At 46.3% G+C, this 17851-nt stretch overlaps 2 protein-coding genes across 4 annotated transcripts in view; one reads left to right on the top strand and one right to left on the bottom strand.

Moving 5' to 3' along the window:
- MYO15B (myosin XVB) overlaps positions 1–17851 on the top strand; it is a 764404-nt gene that overhangs the window by 345048 nt on the left and 401505 nt on the right. The gene's annotated exons all lie outside the window — the stretch shown is intronic.
- The window catches only part of RECQL5 (RecQ like helicase 5), a 276003-nt gene that overhangs the window by 99816 nt on the left and 158336 nt on the right, over positions 1–17851 (bottom strand). For both annotated transcript variants that reach the window (XM_082273010.1, XM_082273011.1), the window contains 3 exons: positions 9060–9090; positions 4259–4317; positions 2246–2319 (listed from right to left, as the gene is read on the bottom strand). In XM_082273010.1, the coding sequence (XP_082129136.1) occupies positions 2246–2319; positions 4259–4317; positions 9060–9090 (164 nt within the window). The remainder of the gene's footprint in view (positions 1–2245; positions 2320–4258; positions 4318–9059; positions 9091–17851) is intronic.

Raw genomic sequence — 17851 nt, 5'->3', positions numbered from 1 at the left:
CGCGGATAACAAGCCAGAAGGTCCCTCTCCTCTTTAGTCCGGAGGACACAGCACCCATGAATGCCAATAAGAATGTCAAATTTTGATTTGTCTGACCACAGAACCGTTTTTCACTTTGCAATAGACCATTTTAAATGAGCTTTGGCCCAGAGAAGACAGCAGCAATTCTGGATCATGTTCAGATATGGCTTCTTCTTTGCATGATAGAGCTTTAACTTACATCTTTGGACAGCAGGGTGAACTGTGTTCACAGACGGTGATATGTGCAAGTATTCCTGAGCCCATGCAGTGATGTCCATCTCAGAATCATGTCTGTTTTTAATCCAGTGCCACTTGAAGGCCTAAAGATCACGGGCATCCAATATTGCATTTTGGCGTTGTCCCTTGCACACAGTGCGCTGATGGGAACTGGTGAGGCTGCGCTCATGGCCACTGGTGAGGCTGCGCTCATGGCCACTGGTGAGGCTGCGCTCATGGCCTCCGGATCAGGCTGCGCTCATGGCCTCCGGATCAGGCTGCGCTCATGGCCTCCGGATCAGGCTGCGCTCATGGCCTCCGGATCAGGCTGCGCTCATGGCCTCCGGATCAGGCTGCGCTCATGGCCTCCGGATCAGGCTGCGCTCATGGCCTCCGGATCAGGCTGCGCTCATGGCCTCCGGATCAGGCTGCGCTCATGGCCTCCGGATCAGGCTGCGCTCATGGCCTCCGGATCAGGCTGCGCTCATGGCCTCCGGATCAGGCTGCGCTCATGGCCTCCGGATCAGGCTGCGCTCATGGCCTCCGGATCAGGCTGCGCTCATGGCCTCCGGATCAGGCTGCGCTCATGGCCTCCGGATCAGGCTGCGCTCATGGCCTCCGGATCAGGCTGCGCTCATGGCCTCCGGATCAGGCTGCGCTCATGGCCTCCGGATCAGGCTGCGCTCATGGCCTCCGGATCAGGCTGCGCTCATGGCCTCCGGATCAGGCTGCGCTCATGGCCTCCGGATCAGGCTGCGCTCATGGCCTCCGGATCAGGCTGCGCTCATGGCCTCCGGATCAGGCTGCGCTCATGGCCTCCGGATCAGGCTGCGCTCATGGCCTCCGGATCAGGCTGCGCTCATGGCCTCCGGATCAGGCTGCGCTCATGGCCTCCGGATCAGGCTGCGCTCATGGCCTCCGGATCAGGCTGCGCTCATGGCCTCCGGATCAGGCTGCGCTCATGGCCTCCGGATCAGGCTGCGCTCATGGCCTCCGGATCAGGCTGCGCTCATGGCCACTGGTCAGGCTGTGCTCATGGCCACTGGTCAGGCTGCACTAATGAGAACTGATAAGCTGCACTGATGGGCACTGATAAAGTTGTTGTTAATATTTATTTTTGTAACTTAATTCTGCATAAAACATTTAACAGTGTCATTACATGATATAATTTACGAGGGCGTGTTTAGGGGCGGAATTTGGGGCAGAGCAAGGCAAGGTAGGGGTTGGGTGGGGCAACTGGCAGAGAGCATCTCTTAAGGCCTGGCTAGGTCAGGACTTGAAATTTTGAGCCCTACAGTAGATGATGATTTGCAATTTTACAGTAAGGAACATTATTCTGAAATTGTTTGACAATTTTTAGATGTAGCTTTTCACAGATTGGTGAACATTTCCCCATTATTCCTTCTGAGACACTCTGGGGTTGATTTACTAAAACTGTGGAGCGCAAAATCTGGTGCAGCTCTGCATAGAAACCAATCAACTTCAAAGTTTTTTTTCGTCAAAGCTTAATTGAACAAGCTGAAGTTAGAAGTTGACTGGCTACCATGCACAGCTGCACCATATTTTGCGCTCTCCAGTTTAAGTAAATCAACCCCTCTGACTTTCTAAGATGCTCTGTTTATTTGTACCCACTCATGTTACTGACCTGTTGCCAATTACCCCAATGCATTCCAATTTGTTGCAAAATGCTCTTCCAGCACTTCTTTGTTAGTACTACTTACTTTTCCAGCTTTTTCTTGCCCTGTCCCAACTTTTTGAGACGAGTTGCTGCCATCAATTTTAAAAATTACCTTTTTTTTTCCTAAAATGGAACATGCTCTCTGTTTAAACATTTGATGTGTTTTCTTCTGTGGATAAAAAATATTGGTTTATGAGATTTTCAAATCATTGCTTTCTGTTTTTATGTAGAATATAAACAACGTTACAATTTGTTCTTGGAATTGGAGCGGTAAAAGGTTGGACACACACACACACAGGAAAACTGGCCAATTAAGACCATATATCTTACCTATACTGGCTGTCAGTCATTTGGGCATTTTTGCTCAGTGCTTCTTCCAGCATCTTAAGGCAATGCTCCCTAGCCTAAAATCAGAACAGGTACCAATGAAGCACAGCAAATATTCTTACTTGTAGAGCTATCCAAACACTTTTACAGTACCGAAAGGGTGCTAATCCCCTCCTTTTACCTCCAGTACCAGTCACCGTGGCTCCTGGCTCTCCTTTTCCCCTGGGACGCCTAAAACTGCAGTAAAAGGCAGTAACCTATTGATCAAAAAGGGGATCAAAGAACACCCTATCTCTCATCTCCTCTGCAATGAAGGGACCCCGAAGTGGTGTGTATTCTGTCATTTCTAGGTTTACAGCACAGTCATTCCCTGGCTACTGTAGCCAGGAAAGCAGCTAATCAAGCACAATAGGTGTAATGGAGAGCAGGGAAGATATTAAGGGTCTAAAATACCAGTAAAATTTTCATAATGAGAACCTGTCACCTATCAATGCTATCACATAAGGGGACACACACATGTATGTAAACAGCAATTGTGCCACAAATGTGAGGTATCGCTGTGAACCTCAGAGTGAGTGCAATAATTCTAGAGCCATGCATTGATCACCCCTATACTCAAATGTCCTCACTGGACCCCACTACCCTGAACATCATAAGACTCATCTTGCTCCCATTTATCTCTATATTTTTAAAACATCTAGTCTACAATCGTCTGAGATCCTACCTCACTGACAACAACATTCTTGACCCCTTACAGCCTGGCTTTCACTCGCAACACTCCACAGAAACTGCCCTACTAAAACTCACTAATGACTAACTGCTAAAACCAGTGGCCAGTACTCCATACTCCTACTACTAGACCTTTCTGCTGCTTTTGATACTGTTGACCACCCACTCCTCCTCCAATTCTTCGGCCTCCAAGACTCTGCTCTTTGCTGGTTCCCCTCCTACCTATCACAGCGTTGTTTCAGTGTTGCCTACAAAATCTGTTACCTCCTCTCCACTTCCTCTTTCAGTAGGGGTCCCCTCCTTTGACCCCTTCTCTTCTCCATCTACACATCCTCCCTTGGTCAACTTGATAAACTCCATATAGTTGACACGCTGATGACATCCAAATCTATCTCTCTACTTCCCACCTCACAGCTTCAGTCTCCTACCACAATACTAACTTAATAAATGAGGTATCAGTAACGATGTCATATAGCATCCATAAACTCATTCTTTCTAAAACTGAACTAATATTCAAACTGACTGTGCCCCTTCCCCTTACTTTGCTATCAAGTTCAATAATACAACTATCATTCCCCTCCCTCATGCCAGGATTCTAGGTATAATTCTGGACTTTGACCTGTCCTTTTAGCCCCAAACCCAATCATAGTCCAAATCCTGTTGATTTCACCTTCATAATATGCCCCTTTTTAACTGATGAAACCACTAAGCAACTCATTCACTTCCTTATTATCTCTCACCTTAGCCAGTGCAATTCCCTCCTAATAGGATTACCTTTACACAGGATATACCCCTTCAGCCTATTAAGAATGCTGCTGCCAGACTCATCCACCTTACCAGCTGCTTAATGTCTGACAACCCTCTCTGCCAATCTCTAAAATGGTTTCGGATTGCCTTCCGAATAAAATTCAAAATACTCTCATCATCCAAAGCCCTTTACAACTTTCCCCTAAGCAACATCACCAATCTTATCTCAATATATCACCCGAACCAGCCTCTCAAATTTGGATACCATCGTTTTTTGCCATTTCAGGGGCACACAATTTTAAGGCTTAACATTTTGGTATCTACTTACTTGACACAATCCCATATTTTTCAATTCTACCAAAAAATCTTATATTGTGCTTATGTGTGCCACAATAGATTTTAAGTGGTATGTACTTTTAGAAAATATAGTGTTTAGGGGTTTAAATTAATTTTCTAGCAAGAGAATTCAGATTTTAATGTATGCAAACAAAATTGTTGTGGTAGACAAGGGGTTAATGCCAAATTTTTTTCATCTCTTACCTTGACTGTGAGTTTAGGAATTTTAGTATTAGCTCCATCCCTAAGTGGACAATCCTCACCTAAAATAGGTAAATGTATAGAAAATTGTAACAACTCTTCAAACAATATGATCAATGAAACATGCAAAAAATCAAAAGCTTCAACACAACTTAATTTACCAGAGACTGGTCCTTACTATGTGAAGTAATGTCAAAAGACGGTTTACATCCAACAGAAGGCAACAAACTGGAAATTCACACATTATATAGTGCCATTAGGCCTTGAACTAAAAAATGCTGCATCAACTTGTAAATTTAGATAAGCATACATGTATTTATGAAGAGAGAGAGGAGGAAGAGAAAAGCATTGGCTGAAAGTGGTGGTGGTGCATTGTCTGTAGGGAACTATAGAACTTGGAAAAGGCTTTATTTGTCAGATGGATAATATGTCCCACAGAATGGTCAATTTGGGTTGTTAAAAGCTACAATAGACATCAATCTCCTGATCTGGTGAAATACAGCTAAATAGGGAGGTGTATACCACATTTTAAAAGACAGATCTATCCAATGGTGTCAGTGAAACAAGTCAAAACAACACCCTACTCTATTCTTTTGGCCAGCAGTCTAGCAACAACATTGCCCATTCACAGGATGTTCCAAACAAAATATGAGCTTAAAAAATGTGAACTCCTACTGTACCTCTAGCCATCTTATACTACGTCCTTTGCTGTCAGTTCAACCCATGTGAGCTAATTTTTGCAGCCTATACAGGTCGCCACTTACTTGTGTATACTGTGAACGCCTACTGTACCTCTAGCCATCATATACTATGTTCTTTGCTGTCAGTTCAACCCATGTGAGCTGTGTCGTAACATACTCCATGAAAATGATTTTACAGTAAGTCAAAAATCCTATTTTCTTAATGAAACATTATAGGACAAGTAGTCAGGTACATAAGAAGATCCAAGAGCAGTCTAATTGAGGGTTAGGCAACACCGCAAATGAAAGGCAACCAACCCATGAAAAAAACAACAGGTTATCAGAGTGGAACCCTCCGACTCAAGCCAGCATCAGCTGAGGCCTGTACATTCATCTGGTAAAAAACATATTAAAAAAAAAAAAAATGTTAACAGAAAACCAGCCTTGAAAATCTTTTAAAAAGATATCGGACGCTAAAATACCCAAGAGGCACTATCCGACCTAGTCAAATGTGCAATAATGGGAAAAGAAGGAACACTGTCCCTGAGAGAATAGGCTTGAATTATAAACTGTTGAATCCACCTAGCAATGGTGGAACAGAAAGCAGATTACCCAATACGAGATCATTCAGGAATGAGCGTCAGACTGTTTGAAGGAACCTGTACTCTTTAGGATGTTTTGGAGCAGGACAGACAGATGGCAGAACAGTATCCTGATTAAGGAGGGAGGAAAAAAAAAAAAACACCTTTGGAAGAAAAGAATACATTGCAGTTGAGAGGTCCAGTGTTGAAGGGATAATCGAATTGTTCTAAATTCCAGAAAGTTGATCAGGAGATGAGCTATCTCCGATGACCAAGTCCCTTACATCAGGTATCCAGGACTTCTCCTCAGCCCAACATATAGTTGCATCCATTGTGAGAACCTTCAAGCTCAGTGGGAGGAAGGATTTCCCCAAATAAAGTGTTGAACTTTTGATTCAGCCTGATTTTGCTGGTAAGGCATGTGTGAAGGGAAAGAACCTACAGTATTTGTCCAACCTTTTCAGAATGTTGAATTGCAACGGTCTGGAGTGAAACTGGGCAAAGGGAACTGCTTTAAAAGATGCCACCATTAAGCCCAGATCCCTCATGCAAATGTGGAGGGTTGCTTGCCTTCTGGATTGTAGAGTCTGAGCATGCTAATGGAGAGTCTGACATTTGTCCTGTGCAGACTGCTCCCATAGATGGTGGCTGTCTAGAAAAGCCCACTATGGGGAGACCCTGAAAGCAAAGCAGAGAAAGCAGGGGCTAGCATTTCGGTGAAGGTGATGGTGAAAATACCAAAGAGAAAGGAAAAAGCAGATGATGATTTGCAAGTAAGCTTCCTTGAAGTCCATAGAGACCAGAAGGTCCCCCGGATGAGGGAAGAAATGACTGACCTTGGAAATTTCAGGAAGGAGTTTTGTACCTGAAGGAAGGTGTTGAGAACCTTCCATTCCAGTATAGGGTGGAGGCCTCCTTTCACCTTGGGAATTGTAAACCGATTTCAATAGAAACATTAGAAACGTTCTTTCCCCAGGACAATGGCAATGAACACATGAAGCGGGGGAAAAACTTAAGGCTGAAATTCCAGCCTGTAGCCTATGGATACTATGCTCTAGACCCAAATGTCTGCAAAGGCCCAGAAAGAGATGGTAGCAAAGGCCAGCAGACTCTTCCCCACCCACTTCCCTTTACGAGAAGAACTTGTTTTTGTAACTGAAGGCTTGGCCTTGGAGCCCTAGCAGAAACAAAAAGGAACTTCTTTTAAGAAGCACTGGTCAGGATATACCCAGGATTCCGAGACAGGACCTTTAGACCAGACAGCTACAGTTTGGTAGACAGTCATGGCCACAATGGCAAGTTCCAAAGCAGGGACTGCAACTGAAAACAAGGCCTTCGAAAGGGCTTACAACCTTTTTTTCACAGAATCTTTCAAGACTAGGTTGTCCTGAACAGGGTCTGTTAAGACAGGGGATAGCTGGGTCCAAAACAGGTAATAGTCCATCTTTATAGGAGCCCTTCTCAGGTTATTGCTGGACAAAACCCTCATGAGGCGTAAGAATTATTTCAGAATTAGGCCACTTAAAAGCACAAAAAGGGCTGCAAAAGCAAGTGTACATGGACATATTGGACATGTTGGGGACTTTTTAAAGAACCCATGTGTGTGACCTTTGGCATGGCTTCTTGATTGCAGCCCTTGCACACAAAATGAGCCAACATGGCTGAAATATTCCCCACTAACTCAAACATAAAAACAGAGGACTCATTTGTAGATAAGCAGGACAAGGGAGCCACCCCTACAGAGGTTTTAGAGGCCTCCGAGGTGGGTAGCGGCTATTTATCTTAGAACACTTAGGGGGTGCACTACAAACTCCCCCTTCCTCAGAACTGTTAGCAGGTTGCAAGCCAGCAAAGCCTGAAGGGTTTATGATCTGTCATTATATTGTTGCAAGTGAGGAATTCCCACAAGTAATACCCATGATACACTGGAAGAGATAACACGGTCAGTGACTGACACAGAGGGAGCCCAATTGTGTCCTGGAGGTTCAGAATGCTTGAGCTGCTTACCAGTTGGTGGAGAGAGTGAGCCAGTCTGCATGTGTGGTCCAAAATGGAATGCACACATGCAGTACGAGTCCCCAGAAAGAAGTTTGCACAGCCTCAGTAACTAAGTCCAGGCAGCGAGCCCGGAAAATGCAACAAATTTAAATGCGTCACAGTTCCAAAACACAAAAAAGTGTTGCAGCACCTCCCACATGACCAAATGTGCAACAAAGAAGTGTCTCAGCTGGTGCGCCTAAGGAGATTTAACTCCTTAGGGGACTCAAATCAGTAATCCAGGCTCACAGAAGGGCCAAAGCTCTGACTTACCACAGCGATGGACTTTAGACATGCGGCCCCCTCCAGAAAGATAGGCAGGATACAGGAGACAAGTCCCATTCAGCAGTCCTAACCTTCCTAGTAGACATAGACCCTAAGGAATTTTCAGGGACAGGGTACCCCTGCATGGATGGATCACAGCCCTGGACCACTAAAGCCCTTTGCGCTCCACTCATTGGTGTCTAGGTGAGTGCCTAATGCAGAGACTACTGCTCAAAGAGACACATTACAGGCTTGTCCACTTCTTCCCATCAGGGTCCAAGTATAGTTTTCAAGGCAAAGCCAAGGATTATCTGATCAGAAAGCTGCAAATTTGACACCCCAGTGGCTTTGCAGCAACAATAAAATCTTGATAGTAGAAAAAAATAAATCTTGATAAGAGAATAAGAAGGAAGAGTAGAGAGAAGATGTTCTAAGAACACTAGCAATAAAAAATTGGGCATGCTGGAAGTAGGAGGGGTGGTAATGGGCTGCCCATAAAACCCTTGTTTGCCAGTTGCACAAAACGCAAACACTTTTAGCACAGAGTTTTGCCTCATAGTCTACTTGTGCAGTGGATCATAAAAAGCAATAGAATAACATCTTTCAGGTATGCTTCAAAGAAGTAGCCCTCCTCAGACCAGAGAATCTAGTAGACACAAACAAGAGTACTGTAATAGAGCACACAGGAGGGTTCACATGCCTAGTGTATTACCAAATGTGTATTGTATAAAACAAAACATGCAGCCAAATGGATACGCACTAAAATAAGTGTATATAGGCTTTGTGTGACACCAAATCTCAATCCAGTGCAGGGAATAGCGTGGCCAAAACACGCTGTATCATTGCACTAGTAGCCTACCAAAATTCTTACTCTCATTTTCTGTTTCAGTGACAAATCTAAAAGTATGCCTCTCTTATTTCTTTATGTACTGAAAAATAATAGTCATTAGGACAAATATTAGGGGTGAATCTCCCCAGCAGTTTAGCGACTTCCTCATGTCTTCCAAACTATAAAAGGCTTTGGCTCTACATATATTTTACCTATAAAGTCCCAAGCAATTAAGTGATATTAGATCAAATAGTGGCACAGAAAGGGTTGTCCTTGGTTATAAAGGTAATACCAACCATTTTGTGGTAGCAGTTCTTAGGCAGATGTTTTACGATTAAAATTTTAAAAGGGAGCATAGGTTCACTTTAGGTTAAAGCAATTAAGAATCATTGGCTGTAGTTTTTTTCACCTACTTGGAGGAATGAATTCTTCCAGCTCTTTGCTCTAGAAAAAAAAAAAAAAAAGACAGGAAAATGAGAATTCCTTGGACTTAAAGCACAGCTGTGTGAAATGCATTTTTAACTATGATGCCAATAGTCAATTCATGCTTGTATTAGTCAATAGACCGCTAAATAAAAAAATAACCCAAGATAATCAAAGTGGTCCTAATCAAATTACCTTACGTTCTAATGTCCCAATGTTTGCCATATTATCAGAGCAAAATATTAGAAATGTGAACAGTTACAATTGGATTGACTGTTAACAGCAGTCAAGACAATCATAAGCCCGGACAAGACCACATGTAAAATTTGAAACTCACCAGGATGACACCACAGACAATAAAAAGGTCAGAATGTAGATTGGGATAACTGGATAACTAGAGCACAAGCTCCAAAACGTGGGTTTTACTAATTTAGTAGCAGATATGTCCTTGTCTCCCATTGCCCTACCATTTATCACTCTGAGGAATTAACTGCAAATGATAAAAGGGCTGGACTATGGATACAGGGAAATTGGTTTTGTTTAAAATTTAAAACTTAAATAACATGTGAGGTTCGAAACAAAGCAGACCCAAATATTTTCTGCTGCATTTAGGTGACTTTCCTGTCTTCCAATCCTCTAAGAACTTAAATTAATCAATGAGAACATTTGTGGTTTTCTTGTTGTCCATAAGTCTTCAAATTAAGTTTCCAAAGTGAATAATTGCAGTTTTTATTGGGCTCTTTTAAAAAGGCTACACAATATTTAGGGTTTCTTGAGTACAGAGGTGTTTGTTGCAGGTTGCCAGTCCCAATGATTCCATCTTGTTTTGAGGTTTTCCTCTTCCCATCTACAATCTTTATAATAATGTTCTCCAGCACGGTGCCCTGTGGTTAAGGACAGATTTAAAAAAGTTCTCCCTTTAGCCAAAACCTCAGCTCCTGGCTCTCAATCCTGATGTCAGTGAAGGCCGGGGTCCCCACTAACATCAGGAGTGGTTACCGATCATATGAACAACATGTCAGCTCTGACAAAGTAATCACATGCTGGCTCCATTAACAAAATGAAAGCATTAACCCACACAGACACATATGGGCACACCATAAGCTGCATATTTGTAGGCTTGTTAATGCATACAGTACAACGGCTTTTAGGTCACAGAGGTAGCCCATCAGGCAGGCTGATGAAGGGGAGGTTCTTCCTGAAACATGTACTGCTTCTTTGGATGTCACTTCAGAGCTTTTTTTTTTTTTTTTTTATGTAAAGACTAAACATTTTTTACTTTAATGTATTCCCTGCATTAAGGTAAAAAATGTCCCAGTGTTTGCATCACATCCCCCCCCCCCCAGATATTTACTAAGTCCTTACTCAATCCAGCACTATGCTGTAGCAGCTCTCTTCCTGCTTTTACAGAACAGAGAGGCAGCAGCGGAAGCCGTCAACCAAAGCTCCTTCTGCCATCAATCAAATCTTGTAAGCTGGGGAGGGGGGGGGGGTTGTTTGAGAAGAAATTACATCAATTTTGAACTCAATTTTGGTCATACATTTAGGCCAAAATGTATTTAGCTACAGGTCTTTGATAAAAAAAAAAAAAAAAAATCTCAATAGGTGTATATTTATTGGTTTGGGCAAAAGTTATAGCATTTACAAACTATGGTGTAAATGCTGGAATTTACACAGCTTTTACTTTTTGACTGCCCATCTCATTTCTTGAAGTGCTAAAATGGCAGGGCAGTACAAACCCAAATTACCGCTTTTTGGAAAGTAGACGCTCTTAGAAATTTTCTGAGAGGCATGTTGAGCCCATTGAATATTTATATTTTTTTTGTCACATGTGTTTGAAAAATGACAAAAAAAAAAAAAAAATACACAAAGTTGCCATTGAAATTATATATTGCTCAAACATGCCATGGGTATATGTGGAATTGCACCCCAAAATACATTCTGCTGCCTCTCCCGAGTACGGGGATACCACATGTGAGACTTTTTGGCAGTCTAGCCACGTACAGGACTCCCAAAACCAATCATCGCCTTCAGGCTTTCTAAGGGCGGAAATTGTTGATGTCACTCCTCACTACCTATCATAGTTTTGGTTGCCATGAAATGCCAAGATAGCAAACCCGCCCCCCCCCCAAATGACCCCTTTTCGGAAAGTAGACACCCTAGGCTATTTGCTGAGAGGCATGTTAAGTCTATGGGATATTTTATTTTGCCACAAGTATCAGGAAAAATTAAATTTTTTTTTTTTTTTTTTACAACGTTGTCACTTAAATGATATATTGCTCAAACATGCCATGGTTATAAGTGAAATTACACCCCAAAATACATTCGGCTGCTCCCCCTGAGAATAGGGATACCACAAGCCAGAGTGTTTGGCAGACTAGCCGCGTACAGGACCCCGAAAACCAATTATGGCCTTCAGGCTTTCTAAGGGCGGAAATTGTTGATTTCACTCCTCACTACCTATCACAGAGGTATTAAGTATTTTGCAGATCTCGCTTTTTGTCACAAAGTTTTGCAAATTGAAAAAAAAAATATATATATTTTACTCTTCTTTCTTCATTTTCCAAAACAAATGCGAGCTGCAAAATACTCACCATGCCTCTTAGCAAATACCTTGGGGTGTCTATTTTGCAAAAAAGGGTGATTTTGGGGGGGGGGGGGGGGGGTTGTGCTATCTTGGCATTTCATGGCCTCCAAAACTGTGATAGGTAGTGAGGAGTGAAATCAACAATTTACGCCCTTAGAAAGCCTGAAGGCGGTGATTGGTTTTCGGGGTCCTGTACATGGGGACCGCCAAAAAGTCTCACAGATGTGGTATCCCCGTACTCAGGTGAAACAGCAGAATGAATTTTGGGGTGTCATTCTACATATAGCCATGGCATGTTTGAGCAATATATCATGTAAGTGACAACTTTGTGTACAAAAAAACATTTATGGCATTTTCCCAATACTTGTGGCAAAAAATAAAATATTCCATGGACTCACCATGCCTCTCACGAAGTAGCTTGGAGTGTCTACTTTCCAAAATGGGGTAATTTGGGGGGGGGTTGTGCTATCTCTACATTTCAGGGCCTCCAAAACTGTGATAGGTAGTGAGAAAGTAAATTAAGCAATTTCTGCCCTCAGAAAGACTGAAGGCGGTGATTGGTTTTCGGGCTCCCAAAAAGTCTCACACATGTATGGTATCCCTGTACTCAGGAGAAGCAGCAGAATGTATTTTGGGGTGTCATCCAATATTTACCCATGACACGTGTGAGCAATATATCATTTAGTGACAACTTTGTGTAATAAAAAAAAAATCTCTATCGTTCATTGACAGACGCAGCTCTATATCATCTTGACCATTGGGTTATGCTGCCCCCAACAAGAGTAGGACGCTAGGCAAGAAAAAAGTTACCATGTCTATGGGGCAGTCCCTGCAGGCATACACCCACACACTGCTATAGCCCTCAGTTTGTTTGTGCCTAGTTTAGGTTTAGGAGTAGGACCTAGTTTCCTGCTGGGACTTTGGTCTAAGCTGTTTGTTTTTGGGAACCTTTTTTTGTAAGGTCCCTTTCACACAGGGAGTCCGTCAGTCGGACTACATTTTTCTCAGCGGGGGATGAATCTGCTGATCCCCCGCTGAGCAGGCGGATGGCAGCTGTGTCTCCGTGCTGTGTGCGGAGACACAGCTTTCAGGTCCTGCTGTTCTCTATGGGGGAATCGGATGTGATTGGACTGTGTTCTCATCCGATCCGATGGACGGATGGAAAATAGGGTTTCCATCTGTCCAGATTTGACGGATCGGATGTCAGCGGACAGGTCCATAGAGATACATGGGGCATCCGTTCAGATCCGCCAAAAAAATGGACAGGCGGATCTGATCGGTCCACCTGTGTGAAAGGGGCCTAAGACTTTATTTTTTAGTTACTGTTCCTGAGAGAACTAAAAGAAAAAGCCGGCTGGGTTTCGGACTGGATATCCTAGATCCTTAAGGTTTCCCAGCCTGCCAAGCGAGCGTGAGCAGGTTATAGTCCAGCACTAGGCCTCACCGCGACAGAGCCCCGGTGGACGGGAGCGGGCCGGCGAGTGAAACACCTCGCCGGGACGCACACGACCTAGGATGCCCTAAGCCGCAGCTTACCCCCTGGTCGTTAGCATCCCCATCCCTAGTGGAGAGGTAGTCTGCTGTTCGGAGTGGTATGGTGAGTAAGTGTCCCCCCAACTCTCTGGCGGTCCCGGGGTGGACATGGGCCCCCTCCCTGGGAAAGTCGGACCCTCGGTTCCCCTGGCTTCTCAGTGATACCAGGGCCCCCTGGGCTGTCCCCTCTGAGGGGCGGATGCAGCAGTTCGGTGTTGGGGGGAGGGTTTTGTCCTGGTGGAGTCTCCTCCTGGGGACCCCCGATGCCTCTGTAGTCTTTCTGGTCTGCATCAATGTAAAAAGAATTCTCATTGAAATGCATGGGCGGTCATGTTAGTTCCCTATAGGAATGCAAGCTAGGGGTTCTAGGCATGACCCAGGTGTTTTTCTGTTTCCTGTGACAGATTGTCTCTATTCTCTGCACAGAACGTTCAGACTGCTTTGGTGGTATGCTCCTGGGGTCCCTGTAGGTATTCCACTGGCTGTGTTAAGGCTGGGACTTAGGTATAACTTATCCTTAAAAAGAAAATTCTACACATACAAAGTTTAGTTGTTTGCCAACCCAAATGTATTCCCAAATAAATCAATATTTTGTTATTTCAAAGTAAGGGGAAAAAGCCTAAAGTCACTAAAGTGCCAAAAACAGTGAAGAAAATAACTGGATTTTTGTCTTACCATAAAATGCTTTTCTCTGAGGTTCACTGACGAACACAGCTCCATGTCTTCTTAGACCCTTGGGCGTATGCTGCTCTCTCTTCAGGAGTAGGACTAGGCGGAAAAAATTTTGGCTACACCCCTGAGGCGGTCCCAGGGGGTATACCATCACTTCCTGCTACAGGACTTCAGTTTGTAACAAGCAGCGTCGGAAGAAGAATACATAACTCAACCCAACAGAGGGGTGGGTGCTGTGTTTTTCACTGAACCTCAGAGAAAGGGATTTTACGATAAAACCAAAATCCAGTTTTCTCTTTCGTTCACTGACGGACACAGCTCCATATCTTCTTAGACCCTTGGGATGTCCCAAAGCAGTATCAACATGAGGGGAGGGAAAAAACACAGCAATACATTAAATTCCCAACAAGGGCTAAACCAGTGGCGGCCGGCCGATAGGGGGCGGCGCCCCCCCCCCCCCCCCAAAAAGAAAAAGAAAAGATTAAAAAAAAAAAATGTTTTGCCCACAAGGGGCGCCCGCCTCATTGGTGCCTATGGGGGGTGGGGTTTTCCACCCGCAGAGGCGCCGATTGACGGCCTTCTGGGGCGTAACTGTAGCGCATAGAGCACTGCGCTACACCACCCCCTTTTGGCGCCCGCCTCATTGGTGCCTATGGGGGGTGGGGTTTTCCACCCGCAGAGGCGCCGATTGACGGCCTTCTGGGGCGTAACTGTAGCGCATAGAGCACTGCGCTACACCACCCCCTTTTGTGATGTCTTGGATCATGATTGGTCCAGACTCCAGCCTGGACCAATCATGATTCAGGACATCATTGCTGGGGGCGGTGCAGTCACCTTCCCGCCGTTAGATGGTCAGAGCGGGCTCCGGGATGGCACGCATCGGAGGAAGAAGAGAAGAGGAAGTCTTGTCTCCACTCCACTCCACTCTCCAGAGAGTCCCGACTGGCCGACTCCCGAGAGCAGCAGCATGCCAGGCAGCAGCAGTGACAGGTAAGTGCCTCAGTCAGACTCAGTGTGGTCCTCTCTGTCCTGTCTGTGTGCCTGTGTGTGTGTGCAGACAATGCAGATAGATTGCAGAGTGAGAGGAAACAGACAGGCAGCGACAGTGCAGCTCTCGGGGGAGGCCTCACTCTGTGTGTTTTGCAAGAAGCACATGTGGAGTGATGAGAGAAGAAGCTGCTTACCGTTCAGGCAGGATGTGCTTTCATAGAGGCAGCCAGGAGAGAGCAGTGCTCATCCCTGCTGCCACCCATGCCATCTGCCACTCATCCCATCTACCACCCATCCCATCTGCCACCCATCCCATCTGCCACCCATGCCATCTGCCACCCATGCCATCTGCCACCCATGCCATCTGCCACCCATGCCATCTGCCACCCATGCCATCTGCCACCCATCCCATCTGCCACTCATCCCATCTGCCACTCATCCCATCTGCCACCCATGCCATCTGCCACCCATCCCATCCCTGCTTCCACTCATCCCACCCCATCCCATCCCTGCTTCCACTCATCCCACCCCATCCCATCCGTGCTGCCACTCATCCCATCTGCCACCCATCCCATCCCTGCTGCCACTCATCCCACCCCATCCCATCCCTGCTTCCACTCATCCCACCCCATCCCATCCCATCCCTGCTGCCACTCATCCCATCTGCCACCCATCCCATCCCTGCTTCCACTCATCCCACCCCATCCCATCCCTGCTTCCACTCATCCCACCTCATCCGTGCTGCCACTCATCCCATCGGCCACCCATCCCATCCCTGCTGCCATTCATCCTATTCCATCCCATCTGCCACCCATCCCATCCCTGCTTCCACTCATCCCACCCCATCCCATCCGTGCTGCCACTCATCCCACCCCATCCCATCCGTGCTGCCACTCATCCCATCTGCCACCCATCCCATCCCTGCTGCCACTCATCCCACCCCATCCCATCCCTGCTTCCACTCATCCCATCCCTGCTGCCACTCATCCCATCCCTGCTTCCACTCATCCCACCCCATCCCATCCCTGCTTCCACTCATCCCACCCCATCCATGCTGCCACTCATCCCATCTGCCACCCATCCCATCCCTGCTTCCACCCATGCCATCTGCCACTCATCCCATCTGCCACCCATGCCATCTGCCACTCATCCCATCTGCCACCCATGCCATCTGCCACTCATCCCATCTGCCACCCACCCCATCCCTGCTTCCACTCATCCCACCCCATCCCATCCCTGCTTCCACTCATCCCACCCCATCCCATCCGTGCTGCCACTCATCCCATCTGCCACCCATCCCATCCCTGCTGCCACTCATCCCACCCCATCCCATCCCTGCTTCCACTCATCCCACCCCATCCCATCCCTGCTTCCACTCATCCTATCTGCCACCCATCCCTGCTGCCACTCATCCCATCCCTGCTTCCACTCATCCCACCCCATCCCATCCCTGCTGCCACTCATCCCATCCCATCCCTGCTGCCACTCATCCCACCCCTGCTGCCACTCATCCCATCCCATCTTATCCCTGCTGCCATTCATCCCATTTTATCCCTGCTGCCACCCATCCCATCCCTGCTGCCACTCATCCCATTCCTGCTGCCACTCATCCCATCTTATCTCTGCTGCCATTCATCCCATTCCATCCCTGCTGCCACCCATCCCATCTGCCACTCATCCCATCCCTGCTGCCACTCATCCCATCCCATCCCTGCTGTCACTCATCCCACCCCATCCCTGCTTCCACTCATCCCACCCCATCCCATCCCTGCTTCCACTCATCCCACCCCATCCCATCCCTGCTGCCACTCATCCCACCCCATCCCAGCTGCCACTCATCCCATCCCTGCTGCAACTCATCCCATCCCTGCTGCCACTCATCCACCCCATCCCATCCCTGTTGCCACTCATCCCACCCCATCCCATCCCTGTTGCCACTCATCCCACCACATCCCATCCCTGCTTCCACTCATCCCACCCCATCCCATCCCTGCTGCCACTCATCCCACCCCATCCCATCCCTGCTTCCACTCATCCCACCCCTCCCCCCCACGTCTGCCACTCATCCCATCACCGCTGCCACCCATCCCTTCCACCACCACCGATGCCACCAATCCCAACCATCCTCTAGCATGTACTGTAAGTACTATATATATATATATATATATATATATATATATATATATATACACACATCACTTACCTGTGTACCAAGAGCTACCTTGCTGAATTGCATGCATTATATCTAGCTGGGTGTCTTTGTACAGTATATGCCGACCAACAGTATCTGCTCACCTGTCTCTCTTTAGCACTAATGCAGACCAATCCATCTGTAATTTCTGTCTTCCTGTCATTTCACTGTCAAAAGGTGACTACCTAAACTTATGGACCTCCCCAGCATCTGTCCTCCTATCTACAGTACAGTGCTCCTATCTAAAATACCTGTCTTCAGTACATGTCTTATCTACAATGCCTGTCCTCAGTATCTGTCCTCTTATGTAGAGTACCTGCCCTGTCTATATTACCAATCACCTCCAGTTATCTGTCCTCCTATGCAAAGTACCTGTCCTGCGTAAAATACCCATCACCAGTATCTGTCCTATGTAGAGCACCTGTCCTGTCTATAATACCCATCATCAGTATCTGTTCTTCTATGAAGTGTACCTGCCCCCTTGTGTGCACCCTTCTGGGGGAGATCACAAGTCTAAGGTTATAGCGGAACCTGCAGAGAGAACCACACTGGTCTCTGTGCATTGAAAGGGGGCACGCTGGTATCTCTGCATTGAAAGTCGGCACGCTGGTATCTCTGCATTGAAAGGGGGCACGCTGGTATCTCTGCATTGAAAGGGGGCACGCTGGTATCTCTGCATTGAAAGGGGGCACGCGGGCATCTCTGCATTGAAAGGGGGCACGCGGGCATCTCTGCATTGAAAGGGGGCACGATGATCTCTGCATTGAAGGGGGCACACTGGTCTCTCTGCATTGAAAGGGGGCACGTTA

This window comes from Pelophylax lessonae (genome assembly GCF_965119305.1).
Source record: "Pelophylax lessonae genome assembly, chromosome: 11".
NCBI classification, from domain to species: Eukaryota; Metazoa; Chordata; class Amphibia; order Anura; family Ranidae; genus Pelophylax; species Pelophylax lessonae.
The sequence above is the reverse complement of the archived record's forward strand: the minus strand, read 5'-3'. Positions and strand labels throughout refer to the sequence as shown.